The sequence below is a fragment of the Amphibalanus amphitrite genome, unplaced genomic scaffold (genome assembly GCF_019059575.1).
Source record: "Amphibalanus amphitrite isolate SeventyFive unplaced genomic scaffold, NRLGWU_Aamphi_draft 000091F_arrow, whole genome shotgun sequence".
Taxonomy (NCBI): domain Eukaryota; kingdom Metazoa; phylum Arthropoda; class Thecostraca; order Balanomorpha; family Balanidae; genus Amphibalanus; species Amphibalanus amphitrite.
The window spans coordinates 1,012,772-1,026,946 of NW_024881587.1; the positions used below are offsets into that span (position 1 = coordinate 1,012,772).

Sequence of the window (14,175 nt, forward strand, 5' to 3'; positions counted from 1 at the left end):
CTCTCTCTCTCTCTCTCTCTCTCTCTCTCTCTCTCTCTCTCTCTCTCTCTCTCTCTCTCTCTCTCTCTCCTCTCTCTCTCTCCTCTCATCTCTCTCTCTCTCTCTCTCTCTATCTCTCTCTCTCTCTCTCTCTTCTCCTATCTCGCTCTCCTCTCCTCTCTCTCTCCTCTTACTACTCTCTCTCTCTCTCCTCCTGCTATCTCTATCCCCCTCTGCTCTCTCCTCTCCTCTCTCTCCTCTCCTCTCTCCTCTCTCTAGCCCCTCCTCTCTCCTTCTCTCTCTCCTCTCTCTCTCTCCTCTCTCTCTCTCTATCTCTCTCTCTCTCTCTCTCTCTCTCCCTCTCTTCTCTCTCCCTCCTCTCTCTTTCTCCTCTCTCTCTATCTCTCTGCTCTATCTCTCTCCCTCTTCTCTCTCTCTCTCTCTCTCTCTCTCTCTCTCTCTCTCTCTCTTCTCTCTCTCTCTTCTCTCTCTCTCTCTCTCTATCTCTCTCTCTCTCTCTCTCGTCGCTCGCTCTGCTTTCGCTCGCTCGCTCGCTCGCTCGCTCGCTAGGTATCCGCCGTATGACCGTCCTGTCTCTCCGCAAGGGCGTGGCGGGCGGTGTGCGCGGTGTCGTTTGACCGCGTGCAACCGCAGTAAACCTGGCAGCATGGCGTGCTGCCGCTGCAGTTCCTGCCCCGGACAGTCGGCCAAACCGCTGGGACTCGGCGGACGCGAGACCTTCAGTATGGCACTGCCGAGCGACCTGGCGCCGCGGTCCACAGTCACAGTCACGGTGAGATGTGACAATCGAACCACTTTGCCCCCTGTTCAGAAATGGTGACATTTATACTCAACCGTCAAAGTGTCAGTCATACCCTAGAACTGCGCCACCGTTCCCAGTGTCGGATATCGCCCACCCTTTGCCTCCGCCTCTCACCGCCTTCTCAATGTTTCCCGCCACCACACACTCTACAGCTACCTCTAACCCTCGTCCCTCCGCCGGCAGACGGACGACGGCCGCAGTTTCCCGATGACGGCCCGACTGGAGACGCAGACGGAGATCTCCTGGTACCGGCACGGCGGCCTCCTCAGGTACATGGTGCGCCAGCTGCTCTGACGAGCCGCGCGCCGCTAGGTCGCGCTCTACACACGTCACAGGCAGGCCCGTGACAAAGTGTGACGCTCCGTGACACACTGTGACGCCCGTGACGCTGGTGATGACGTGTAACGTTTGGTGACGCGCTGACGTCGTCCGCCGCCATCAGCAGTTGGCGGCGGATTAGTTCCAACAGCTGCAGAGGCGGGCACATCCCGTCCGTCTTCCCTCCGCCAGCGGTTAGGGAGGGTTATGACCACACCAAACTCTCAGAGACAGGGAACAGAGGGCGCTGGCTTGACATGGAGTGAGATCGGGGCGCGATGCGGGGCGGGCCAGGACGTATGAGGGAGTTGTCACTATGCACACGGTCATTGCCGAGTTGAGAGGTTGGGCGGGACCCGGATGGCCAGTGACCAGTGGACGCGTAAGACGAGACACCGGCGGTTACGATAGAGGTGACTCTGGTACGGGGAAAGATTGGCGACAGTACGAGGGGAAAATTAATGGAAAGGAGAGGGAAAAATTGGGTGGAGAGCCAGACAAGATTGACGGTAGGGTGAGTGGGAGATTGACGGCGGGAGGAGGAGAAGATTGGCACCGGGAAGAGTCGTCAGTGGACACGCCAGTGCTTCAGCGGCTAGGGCTGCTGTCCCCTGCTGACGTGCAGGCATACGATACCATCCAGGCAGAGCGAGTATTACTGCGTGAACTGTGAACATGTCCTGGACCTCTCAGCTGCGCTCATAGCAGGCCGCGGATTTCACCAGGGACCAGTACGGGCGCCAGCCGGTCCGACACATCAGTATCAGACTTGTGTGAGTGTATGTGCTTGTGTGTGAACGTGTCGCTAGTGTGTTTTGCGAGGATGTAAACGCGATTTTGTGCCATCGATGAGAGATAATTAGTTTGGCGAGTGTCGTTGGGCCAAGGCGGAAGGTATTTTGTCCGGTCTTGTGCGAAGTGAAGGAGCTGGCCTCGAGTTTTGTCCCTATGTTGCGTCACCCAGTGTATCCGTGTACTTATGTGGTGAAGTCTTCTGCAGTTGTTAAGTTTTTGACCGATGCCTTTGATGCTGCCGCGTTTGATTTGTATCCTATTGCTCGGTGCCTTTCATTGTACCGGGCGCGCTCGAGGAGCGCTGTACCGGCTGCTGCCACTGGACAGGTGCTGTATCCGAAATGTGACCGTGGTGAGCTGCCTGTGGTGTCGGCGTTCTGTCGGATTGGGAGCCGTCGGTTGCGGCCGGTCCTGATTCGCGGGCGACGGGCCGTGCTCTGCGCCGGACCGAGTGTATCAGTTGGCGTCTGAGCGCACGGCGCCGTAGCTGCCCCGCTCTCTACGTGTGCGCCTGTGTGTCTGGTAGAATATATTGGTGACTGCTGCACTGCATTAGTATCCGTGGTGGCTGGTCGGATGATGCTTGAATCATTGTCGAGTCTCCGAGGCACTCAGACTGAAGCATCGCACTGCCAGCTCGAGAGCTGATATCGTTCTCTCTTTCCCACTACCGATAACAGATTTTGTGCTTGTACCGAGTACTGGCTGTTGGCCGTGTGCATCATCGCACTATCTACGGTATACCTGTCTCGCCAACAGTTACCCTTCCCGAATCAAAGGGCTGACTCCCAAACCAAGCCTATGTTGAGTCAACGGGAGCCAGGATATTTAGTCTAGGGTCACCTGGCGCCAGTCAAGTGTTGACCTAAGCCGCCCGATTGGCCGTGTTTGAAAAGGGGCCAGCAGTTCAAACTCAGTGTTTGGTCATGGCGGCTGTGATATGATTTCGAACGCCGACGCCGGCCTGCGACCACACAATCTCGGCTGGGACACACAGACGTGAACGCCGACCGCTGACGGGCCAATGGTTCCTCGACGGGTCGGGGATCCCCAAGGATCCCCCAAAGAGCGTTTTACTTATGAATCATGTATTACAAATAAAGCATCATAGGAAAAGGCTGCAGTTCTCTGTAGAGCCTGGATTACGTACGAACAAGCTTTGTGATCTATTGTGCTGACATACAAGAACTATATTTGTGTAATAATCACATGACTGGCATAGTTATAAAGCTGATTTAAATCAATTGACAGGACCACCTAGAAAACCACTTAGAACATACAGTGCGCTCGAGTACACAGTTCCCTCGCCATCCGCCGCCCCTGCCTTATTCTGTCAGAGCCTACGGTAAAAGAAGCCGCAACATCACTCACAGCTCAGCGAATCACATCACAATCTTATCGTAATCACGTCGTACAGGCAGCAGCACATTCTCTGCACTTGGCTACTGCACTGCACGTCCACCACGAAACAAGTTACCAAACGAAGCTCGCCGCGCTGCGACTAGAGGGACGTCACGGTCGACGTCACCGGTGCCGGCATTCCCGAGGCGTCAGTGAACACGTCGTCGTTCTGGGGGTCGACCTCTGTGCCGACCGATCCGTCCAGGCTCCCGGTCCTGGCCGCCGCCAGCTCCGGGCCGCCCAGCTCCCCGGCGGACTCGCGCTGCGTGAACGACGTCTCGTTGGCCGTCTCGTAGGCGGAGGGACTGGAGTGGCCCGACCTCTGGGACGCGCTGCGCTGGCGCGGGGGCGGCCCGGCCGCACTGGTGGCTCGGGGCTCGGCGTTCCGTGCGTCTGCGACCTCGTCGTCCGTTGTGCAGGGCCAGCTGATCAGGTCGGGCGGGCTGGGCGTCGTGTCGCGAGAACTTCCAGCCGCGTGGGGCTGGTGCCGAGTCCCTGGAGAAGCATGCGGAGGACCGTCACGTCTATTCTCCCTCGCCGGTGGCGCCTCAGTGTTTGGGGCTGATGGAGACTCTTTGCTACTCTTGTTTGTCCCCGGTGCTTGGGCACCGTTTCGAACTTGTGCAGGAGTCTTTTGTTCATGGGACAGCTTCCGCGCCGGAATTTCAGGGATGGCCGGCGATCCCCTGCGCAGGCCGCCGGCGGGAAGGCTCCGTCTCTGGCTGACGCCTCGCTGAAGCGGCGTTGGCGAGGGTGTGCCGCTCGGGGGCTGAGAGGCGCGCTGCGCCACTGGCGGCGGTGAGGGCCGCAGGCGAACGGACAGGGAGGTGACCGCGCCTCCGCCGTCCCCGCTGCCAAGTCTGGTGAACGGCGAGTGGGTCGAACGTCTTCTGAGCGTCACCGGCGAGCCTTCCCCGTCATCCGCCTGCTGCGCGGCCGCTGGCAGCTCTCCCCGCTGTGTCATCTCGAAGCGTCGGACCTTATCGCGCACGCTGCCCGGCCTGTCGGTGCGACTGAATGGCTCCGGGGCCGACTGCTGCTCGGGTGACCGGGGGCTCTCCGCTGCTGAGCGCTCCAGCTCGCGCACCCTCTGCCGGATGCTGCCGGGCCGGCCGGTGCGGCTTAGCACGGACGACGGAGACGAAGGCGGCGTGGTCGGAGAGTCGAGAGCACGTTGCCCCACCGCGGGACGCTCCTCGCGAGCCCTGGCCACCAGGATGTCCGGGTCCAGTGGGAGCGGCCGCAGACGGGCACGGTCGGGCGCTGCTCTGGCGGCGGGGGCGCTGTGTTGGCCCGGCGATAGGTCGATGGTCTGTGCTACCACGGAAGGCTTGGGACTGGTTGTCGGTGTTTGCGAGGACGGTTGAATGGTAGAATCTGTCCGTGCCGATGCCGGGGATTGATGTTTCAAAGCAGACCTCAGATTCGGTTCGCTCTTTGGTATAACAGTGTGACCTTCCTCTGTTGAGGACCGGTTCTTCACTTTCGGAGAGCTCGGCGGAGAGCTTGTGTCCGGCTCCAGTTCCGGATGACGCGCAAGGTGCGCCGCCCTGCAGGCGAAGAACTCATCCTCCATCGACATTCTTCTGGTGCCCCGGGACGGCGGCGCGGCGGCCGGCGGCGGGCCGGAAACTGGTGATGGGGGTGGACTCACCGGCCCCTCCGAGTCGCTCCCCGGCGGCGCCATCTTCACCTCGTTGTTGTGGTGACCTCCGTTATGTAACGCCAGCTGAGCGCGCATCTCGAAAAACTCCTTGTCCATCGACAGACGGCCGCTGCGCCGACGGAACGCGGCCCTGGCCGCCGTCCGGTCAGCGACCGGTGGCTTTGATTGCGATTGGCTGGTACCTCCTTCCTTTCCGATAGCTCCTGACATCGGGACGTGGTTTGCGCTATTACCCGCCGGTACTGGTGGCTGGCCACTTCTTTGAGTTTCCGCCGATTGTTGTGAGGGTTGACCCTCTGTGGCGTGCCCTCCTGCGCGCCCATTGTGCAGCTGCAACTGGCTCTTCATGGCAAAGTACTCGGCGTCCATTGAGAGAGGACGAGACTTACGACGAGTGCTCGCCAGGCTACCCGGGCGCTTGGTAACGTTTTTCTGGCCAGTTTGTTCCGAAGGAGAAGCTTCTGTGGAGCCCCTAATTTGTGCTTCTTGCGTCTGCGTATATTCCGAGGCGTTCCCAGCAGGCGCCTCAGAGGCGGTGTGAAGGTTTTGTGTACTTCGGCCAGGGCTGTCAGCTGCTGGTGTAGCATGCACGGACGATAATCCTGCGTTGGCCTCGGACAGCTTTCGCTTCATGTCGTGGTACTCTTTGTCCATGGACAATTTCCTGGATCGGCGACGCTGGATAAACTTGCCAAACCTCTGGTGCTGTTTGTCTTCGATCGATTGGTGCTGAAGATCGGACTCTGGTTGTGGACACTCCCCCGTCACCAATGGCACATACTCGCTCCCAGGTATACCTGAGGCTAGATCATCCATTGCACTCACGCCTGAGCCTGCGACAGCTTCTTTTTCTTCTGCCACTAAAAGGCTCGAACTTGCCTGGTCATCTTTATTTGTCGCTGGACCTCTCTCTGCTACTCCAACTGTGTCTGCTTTCTCTTCGCTGGTGTCTGTCGTCGTTGCAGCTACCGCATTGCCTTCAAGTACTACAACGGCGCTGTCAGCCGTCACCATCTGAAGCCCTGGTGCTGGTAGGTCGCCAGCCTCTGTAACGACACACTCAGAAGATGCTGAACAGTTTGATACAACCTGTGACTCCTCGTGTGAGTCCTTCACAGGCGTAAATATACCATGCGCCGCTGGTAGGTGATGTGGTTCTGGAGGCGGTGACAGAGGTAGAGGTGGCGGTGTCCTGTAATCATCATGGTTGTCGTCTTCCCGCACAATCCGATGGTGTGTTGGTGGATTCGTCGTTGTTGCACACTGCTGCTGCTGAGCCGCGTTGCTGTCATCACGTTTAAGATGCATGTGTTCAAGTTTTTCTTGAGCGGATTGATGGATTATCTTTCCCTTGTCATCCAAAGTGCGACCTGAGATCTGTTCAGCGGATGCCACTGTTTCAGGATTCCAACTTGGGTTAACTGGGGTGTCGTAGTGTTCTTGTGTTTGCTCGGTATCTTGAGTCACCAGGGGGAACTTGATGAAGATCTCTTGGAGTCGGGGGTTCGTGGCATCTTCCTGGGCTCCATCTATTGGTATGTGCAGGGAGGATCGATATGTGGCTGACGTGTTCTCGCTTTCTAATCCGCTTTCCGATTCGGACTCTCCTTGTTCACATTGTTCCTTCGCAGTCAAGTTAGTGATGTTTTCATCTGCCTCGGATGAGCTCTCCCTTTGGGGCGCTTCGCCTGCGGAATCGAACGTTCCGATATTTTGAAGGTTAGTGGGTGGTTGTGGCTGCTCGGGGGAGGAGTCAGACGGACAGGATTTTTCGGTAGATGACTCCCTAGCGGCGGAGCGAGCCTCTAATCGTTTCCGTCGGCTGCTGAGGTCCTCTTCCAGAACCGGATATGGCTCTTCCACGGGAGAACGGTGGAGGTGGCCTATATGTGCCGACATCGGCCGGATGGCACTGTTCGGAGCGAGAAGACTTAAGGGTTTGAAGGCCTCACGTCGAGAATGTTGGCTGGCTGGCCTGGTTTGCGGGGCCGCTGATGTGGTGCTATTCGTCCTCTCGCTGACTGATGGATGATCTGACGTTGCTTGTTTGCCATTTACAGATGTTGCGACTGGAGCACGGACAGACGGATCGACACCAGCCACAAAACTGTCGGCGACAGGAACGCCATCCGATCCAGGTCTGCTCTTTGTTTTGGTGTCGTGTTTGTCTGGAGGGGCTCCCGCAGGCGAAGCTGACAACTGAAGCTTTTTCACCTCGGTCTCTACCATGGGCTGCTCACGTGGCACGCGAATGGCTGGCGGCTGCGTCGTGTTTGGCTCGGCGACCACATTGATGACGATCCTTCCCGGCACTGTCAGCGTCCTCTCTGAGGAGGGCAGGGTGACGCTGGAAGAGAACAGTGGCGTCTTTGGTAGATTTACCTCACCTTGCGAAGATGGTGTCTCAGCAGTGGCATCAAGGCGAAGTGTCAAAAGCTGTTCGCCTGTTGTCGGGGACTTGAACTGGAACATTTCGGCTAAGAACTCGTTGGGTATTGTTTTGGGTGCTGGCGTATCGACAATGGGACATTGCGGTGAACTGAGCTTCCCGGTCTCTTGGGAATTGATGTCAAAAGGGCTGAGCCTGGTCTGATTTTGTTTCGAAAGTGCGGTATTTGGACTTCTCGGTAGAGGCAGGTGGTCCAACTCACGTTTCTCCTCCGTCCCTTCATTTTCCGACGACCTTTTGGCTTTAATGTCCGTGTCGAGTATGTCTTTGTCGGCTTGCTCTGCGAAACAGCTCTCTCCGCTTTGTTCCCGGCGTGTTTCAGAAACAGGACCATCCAGCACAGCGTTGCGATCGTTTGTGGCTTTCCTCCCCTTTCGTGCCTTTTTCGATGCCACTTTCAGCTCCTCTAATGCCTTTTTGGCTGACAGCATTTCATTCTCTATCTCACGCTCCATCCATTCAATCAGCTGCACCTGCAGGGTCTCTTGTTCTTCAACTAGCACTTCTTGTAGGCATTGGTCCATCACCCAGGCAGCGGCATCGTCCCGCAGACCAAGCTCAGCGATTGTCTGAGGCTCACCTTCACTGTGTGGAAGCTCGTCCGTCGAAAGAACTGCTTCCTGACTCTCAAGCTTTTCATGTTGGCCCCGAGCTGACGATTCCGTAGGTGACTTGGCTTGCTCGTTGCGCGGGACTCTACGACTGGATGAGCTGCCAGTGTGTGATGAGCGCTCCTCAGACGTAGTCGTGTCGGTCGAAGACGGCCGCTTTACCCACCAGGCGGTCTCAGCCTTTTCTAGAGATCTTAGCAGTTTTTCCTCTGTGGTCTCTCGGCTGCGCAAAAAGGCATGACGCTGCTCCGTTGCGGAGGCCGACGGAGCAGATGTCGAATTGGAAGAAGTTGGTGTGATGCGACCAGGTCGTGTCGGCAAAGGTGATGTGGAAGGCAGAGGCTCGAGCTGAGATCGCGTCCAACGGAGGTCTTTAGTCGTTGGCTGAGCGCGACGGTCGAATTCGTCCTGACGCGTACGATCCTGTTGAAGCCAGTCAGCAATACTTTTTCGTTCCTTCCACTGGGTGAGCCGGTCGATTTCTGCGGGAGAGGCTGGGGGCTGATTAGGCTCTGTGTTGTTGTTACCGGTGGGTGAACCATCGGCCGTGTCTTTATCGCTGCTGGTAGAAGATGGCACCAGGGTTTCCTCAGAACCAGCAGCGGACTGCTGCCTGAAGGGTCCCTCTTCGACTCGCCTCGGGTTTGGCTGGGGAACAGCATAGTCATCATACTCGGAGCTGTGCAGCGTCTCAGCTGACTGCTTCTTCCTGGGAGGCGGCACAGGCGCACCATTGTTGGAACGAGGGTACTGACCAGTCGGAAGTTGAGCCACTGGCTCAGAAAGCCGGCTCGGTAGGGTGTGTGCGCGGTCTGGTGGACGAGACCGCCGACGTGAAGCCAGACTCTCTGTTTCCTCTTTGGGCAGGATCAAAGCAGCATAAGGATTCTTTCTCCCCGGCTGGCTCAATTGCTGAGGACCATGACGAGACTCAGACTGTCTGGGAAGAGTCTCTCGCCTTGTGGTGGAGCGCTTGACTGGGAGACTCGGCGGATTACCTGCCGTTTCCCGAGACATGGTCGGGAAAGAGCTGATGCTGGCTGGACGTTCCGAACGTTTGGGCGGGTAGGTGAACATATTAGCCAATCGACGACGGCCCTCGGGAGTCTGCAACGCCGAGTATTCGCTAGCTGATAGCGAACTGTCTTGCTGGGAGCTCAGGCTGTCGTTGCCCGGTGATCTCGCCCTCCCTTGCCCGCCATGCATTGCATACGGTCTACCGTCCGGACCTAGCGAAAACTGAGGGGTCCCAGACCGACCGACTGAGGACTGTTGATGTGGTGGTAAGGACCGAAGTGTGCTCTGGGATGAGGCGTAAATGGGCTCACGTTGTGCAGTGCGCGGGGTGTTCCTCGGTGTTGACTTGTCTTGCTCGCTCGTAGGGACGTCGGGGTACGTGCTTCCATTCGGGCTTTGTGGAGACCGCAAACTAGGGAAGTTACTTTCCAAGGATCTTGGCAATGGTGCAGGCTTTCGATTGGCCTGGGGCTTCCCTGTTCGTAGTGGCACGGGTTCTCCACCAGCCAATGGAGCCCGAGCTCTTCCTGCAGAAGGGTGGTTGCTGCCCAGTCGTAGACTGGCGGAACGTCGGAATGGTTCCAACGACTGAACTGACCGACTGGCGGGATCGACCTCAAGGGTCCTACGCCTGCTAACTCGCCGTTGAGGTCGTGCTTGATTCGACTGAGGATGCTGCAGTGGGGCTTGCTCTATTGACATCACTTTTGTCTCCTGGGGGTCCAGCTCTCTTGCCTCTTTCGTCGTGCGGTCCGCCTCCCTCGCGGCCGCTCTAGCTGCTGCTGGGTTCTCGTATAACTCTGCTTCCCTTGCTAGCCTAATCGCGCGCTCCTCCTCTCTGGCCGCCTCTCTTGCCGCCGCCGGGTTCTCGTAAAGTGGCGAATCGCGTGATGGCTGGAACCCGCGGCTCTCGGATCTGGAGCGCCGGGTCGCCGGCATTGAACCGGTGCGGACGATCTGGGCCGGAGGCGCGCGGCGCGGTCGCCGAGCGCTCTGTGTTCGGCTTGGGTGATGGGTAGGGTGCAGTGTCGACTCCTGGTTTGGGGAAGGGCTGGACTGTACCATGGCAGGTGGACGTCGATCCGAGCCGGCCTGTCGCCGCATGCTTCCATGGGTGACCTTAGCATCTCCCTCATATGCTGGACTCCGCACATGGCGCTCATAGAGCCCGGGACCTCGGTGGGCAGGCGACTGAGCCGCACCGCGAGCAACCGCTCCCGCCCTCGCCAACGCCGCTGTTTCTTCGGCAGCCTGAAGGTTTTCCCAGTCGTGCTGACTAGCGAGCCTCTTACGAACTCCTTCCCGGTCACGGCACCACTCGAGGAAGCGGATCATCTCATCGCCGCTAGAGGCTAGTCTTCGCTCAGGTCGGAATTTGTGCGGTACGGCAGCATTTAGTTGACGCGAGAAGTTTGTCATCAGGAGTGTGCCGAAGGTGGTGACTTCTGGTAAGGTCGGTACTCGAAGCTGAGGATCGAGAACGTCTTTCTGTCTTGCTCGGGCCGCGTACGCAAGTCTCTCGGCTTGTAGGTAGGTTTGAATTCGGAACTTCTCCTTGTCCATCTCTCTATCCCAGTGCATAGAGCCGCTGCCGCGCAGGGCGGACAGCGCCGTTCCAGCTGGCGGCAACAAGGTCGCCCAGCGACTGTGACTAGTTACTATCATCGAGTGCGGTACCGGCGCCAGGAGGACCTCGGCCATTTCGAGGACGGCGAACAGCCCGAGTCGGTCGGTGGCGTCGGCGGTGAACACGCGCTCGAAGCGCAGGTCCGCGAGCAGCTCGTCCAGCTTGGATAGCGAGGAGAACTGCACCAGCCGCACGCTGAGCTGGCCGGCGATAGCGCGCGCCTCGGCGGCCTCGGCGCCGTCCTCGGCCAGCATCCGACATCCCTCGAGCGGGTCGGCGTCGGCGCCCAGCGCACGCTGCACCTCGGCGCGGTCCCAGTCGGCGAGCGGGCCGGCCGGCACCGGCGCCGGAGCCAGCACCGTGTCCGCTCCGGCGGCGTGCTCCAGCCACGCCGGCGGGTTGGAGCCCAGCCGCAGGTCCGAGAAGGCCTCGCGGTGCCGCGACTCCCGCGGGTTCAGCGCCAGCAGGGTGACGTTGGCACAGTCGGCGGCCGCGCGTCGCTGGCGGTCCCCTATCAGCGTGCCGTGACCGAGCAGGAAGTCTCTGGCGGAGCGCTGCTGTCCCTCGGGCAGCGCCCCCAGGTAGCGCTCCAGTTTGGCGGCGGTCTCCGGCTCGGCCATGGCGGCGTCTCGGCAGCGCTCCATGCGCGCCAGACAGCCGGCGTCCTGCATGGCGTGCAGCCAGGCGCGCCACACCTCCTGCCAGTGGGAGAGCGCGGCGCGGCCGATTCGCACCCAGGGTACCAGCTGCAGCAGCTGGGTGTAGGTGGCCGTCACCAGCTGCTCCAGCGCCGCCTGCAGCAAGCGCGCGTGCTCGGCGCTTAGTCGTAGCGAGTACATCACCTGGACGATGGCCTCCGGTCTGGCTTCGCGCGCCAGCAGGTAGAGCAGCAGGTAGGCGCGCGCCAGCTGGTGGCCGCTGTCGGAGGCCAGCGTGGCCAGCAGCGGGCGCCGGCTCTCCGACACCTCCGCCGCCGTGCGCAGCAGGTGCGGCAGCTGCGCCGACAGCTGCAGCACCTGGCACGGCTCCTCGCCACGCTGGTCCGTGTTCCTACCGGCGACAGCGGACAGCGGACGCGGACGATTAGATAGGCGTGTTGGTGAGAACGAAATCAAGTGCTGATAGTTTGACGGACGTGGTCCGTGCTGATATGATCGCTCTGCCTGTCGCGGAAGGCTTTATCGCTGCCACTCGTTACTGCCTTTCGTATTTATCATTTTAGTAACTATTAGTCCCAACAACAAAGGTACTCGTGGGTATAGATTAGAGGTCAAGCAAAGGGGTCATTTTTGCGCTGAAGCCTGAAAAATTGAATGACCGAGTTGCGCAATGACCGACGCAATGCCTAAAAAGACCGAAGATGGAAGGAACATTGTGAAAAAGTCACTCGTGCTACAACAGAACTTTTGAGCTAGATCGCACACCGGTTATCCTGCCAGCGTCAGCGGCCCACCTGAGCAGGTTGAGGGCGTGCACGCCGTCGCCGAAGTAGACTGGCAGTCGGAAGGGCTCGGCGTCGTGGCTGAGCCGGTTGGCCAGGCGCAGCACGGCGTCGCGGCCGGCCAGGCAGGCGGGCAGGTGGCGCCGGCCGTCCAGCTCGCCGCACTCTCGGCTGCAGTAGCCGGCCAGGTGGCAGCGGGCGCAGCGCGACAGCTCGCGCGACATGCGGCCGCAGTAGGCGCACGGCAACTCGGTGCTGGCCGCCTCGTCACACTCGCTCTGTCGGCGCACAGACGGACATACCCGCAGGGTGACACGGCCGCACAGAAAACCTCAGTGAACTGTCCTGACAATCTCCGAAATGATGCGTGTTCTGTAACAGAGCACGCAGGCTACTTCCATGTACCTTCCTACCTTCCTTCCATGTATAAGTGCAGCGACGAGACGTGACTGCTCCTGAGAAGGCTGATGTCACCAATTTCACTTGCGCATTCTACATCAGTCACAGCAAGATTCCATGAGTAGTTTCAACATCAGAGCTATCAGCGGGCCATCTATCAGTTTGAGACGTGAGACACTGACCTGCAACACAGTCCTGTATTAAATGAAATCCTGTTATTATGTGAAACACACCCAGCCTCTGAGTTACTGGAAGGGATGGACGAAGCTGCACTGGTTCTGTGCATCGGCTCACTGCAGGTTAAGGCAACAACAACAAGGACAGCAGCAGCAGCAACTCACCAGGTGCGAGGCTCGGTCGTCTTGGAGACAGGTGTTGGAGCAGTAGAGCGCCAGATGGCACATGGGACACATGCCCTGCGCCGGCTCCCCGCAGCGCCAGCAGCATCCCGGCTCCGAGTCCATGGTGGCGAGCCACGCCCCGTCACCGTCACCGCCTCCTACCCCGGCACACTGCTCTGAGCGCCGTCACGGCACGGCCACTCCGTCCATTTCAATCGGGTCGGCTCCTCCCCTCCAGCCGCTCTTCTCTCGCCTCACCGCTGATGTTGTCCCTTCAATCAGGTATCACTGTCTGCCACAGCCTCAGCCACTGTCTCTGTCGGATCGGTAGCTCCGTCACTCGCTGGGCGCGGCAGCTCCGTCACTCGTGGGGCGCGGCCGCCTGTGTCGCCGTTTCGGCGCTCCGCAGTACGCGGCGTCCACCGATAGCAGGGCGCCACCCTTGATAACAGCGCTATCAAGCAACGTAACGGTTCAAAGGCCCAGATATCGGAGCCTGCCGGCCGGGCGAGCAGCTACGGATTGGTCTCACTCGAAAGAAGAAGTGGTTTAGCATGAATTATTTCGCTCAAAACGAGGCTTTGGATGCAGATACTGAGCTGGCTTCAACGGAAAAGGCTTTCCGATGTTATCGATGAATTTGATTGTTATGAAGAGTGGAGGAGTTAATTCACATGCCCCAAAATTGAGTTTCTAGCATTGCATGTTTTGCCCACTTTGCTGCAATTATGTACATACTTTTTAAGAGCATTTTCTATCTTCAATTAGCTATTTACACTTACGATTTGACTTGTAAAGTTAAAATCTTAATGGATTCGGGGTACTATTGGCCAAAGAAAATATGAAAGTACGTCTACTTTAATGGGACCACTCACACTGGATTAGATACCTACTTGCTTGGTGATGGCGTTCGTGGCATTGTGTGAGTCACATTTGGCAGTAGATGTAACTGGTCACAAACGAAATGTGTGCTCAACGTTCAGCTTGTATGCATGACCAGACGTCATTAGCGACAGGGGAAAGTAGGTAGAAAGTATTCCTGAATAAACAACGATTTTGTTATTGCTGCTATGGAAATAGCTCTTCTGTCAGACACAGACATGTCACTTGAATAGTAAAGACATGTAGGCAACTAACGTGAAGTGCCAACGGTATGAACTGACAAACGATGTCCAACACCGTTATGTAAGGTTGCTGGTAATGTAACCCAACTGATAAAACCAATAATCTCCGCTTACCACCCATATGTCGTGTTTCGTGGTTCCAGGTGGATGGCTTGCGGTAAACGGTAAAAAATAAGAAACGAGA

At 58.3% G+C, this 14,175-nt stretch overlaps 3 protein-coding genes across 3 annotated transcripts; 1 reads left to right on the forward strand and 2 right to left on the reverse strand.

The window, feature by feature from the left end:
* Positions 1 to 21: 21 nt before the first annotated feature.
* Positions 22 to 361, reverse strand: LOC122380105 (putative uncharacterized protein DDB_G0271982; the record flags this gene model as incomplete). The annotated part of the gene is made up of 2 exons (XM_043362922.1): positions 22 to 81; positions 302 to 361. Coding segments are annotated over 2 exons (120 nt in total), but the record flags the coding sequence as incomplete, so codon positions are not given.
* A 229-nt stretch (positions 362 to 590) lies between these two features.
* LOC122380112 (aconitate hydratase, cytoplasmic-like) lies at positions 591 to 2,462 on the forward strand. The gene is made up of 2 exons (XM_043362935.1): positions 591 to 772; positions 986 to 2,462. Exons 1-2 carry the CDS (start codon positions 647 to 649, stop codon positions 1,094 to 1,096), a joined length of 237 nt encoding a protein of 78 aa, XP_043218870.1. The 5' UTR covers positions 591 to 646; the 3' UTR covers positions 1,097 to 2,462.
* A 526-nt stretch (positions 2,463 to 2,988) lies between these two features.
* LOC122380111 (protein piccolo-like) lies at positions 2,989 to 13,256 on the reverse strand. Its single transcript, XM_043362933.1, has 3 exons — positions 12,868 to 13,256; positions 12,140 to 12,405; positions 2,989 to 11,736 (listed from the first exon to the last, which is right to left on the reverse strand). Exons 1-3 carry the CDS (start codon positions 12,988 to 12,990, stop codon positions 3,417 to 3,419), a joined length of 8,709 nt encoding a protein of 2,902 aa, XP_043218868.1. The 5' UTR covers positions 12,991 to 13,256; the 3' UTR covers positions 2,989 to 3,416.
* Between the last annotated feature and the right edge of the window lie 919 nt (positions 13,257 to 14,175).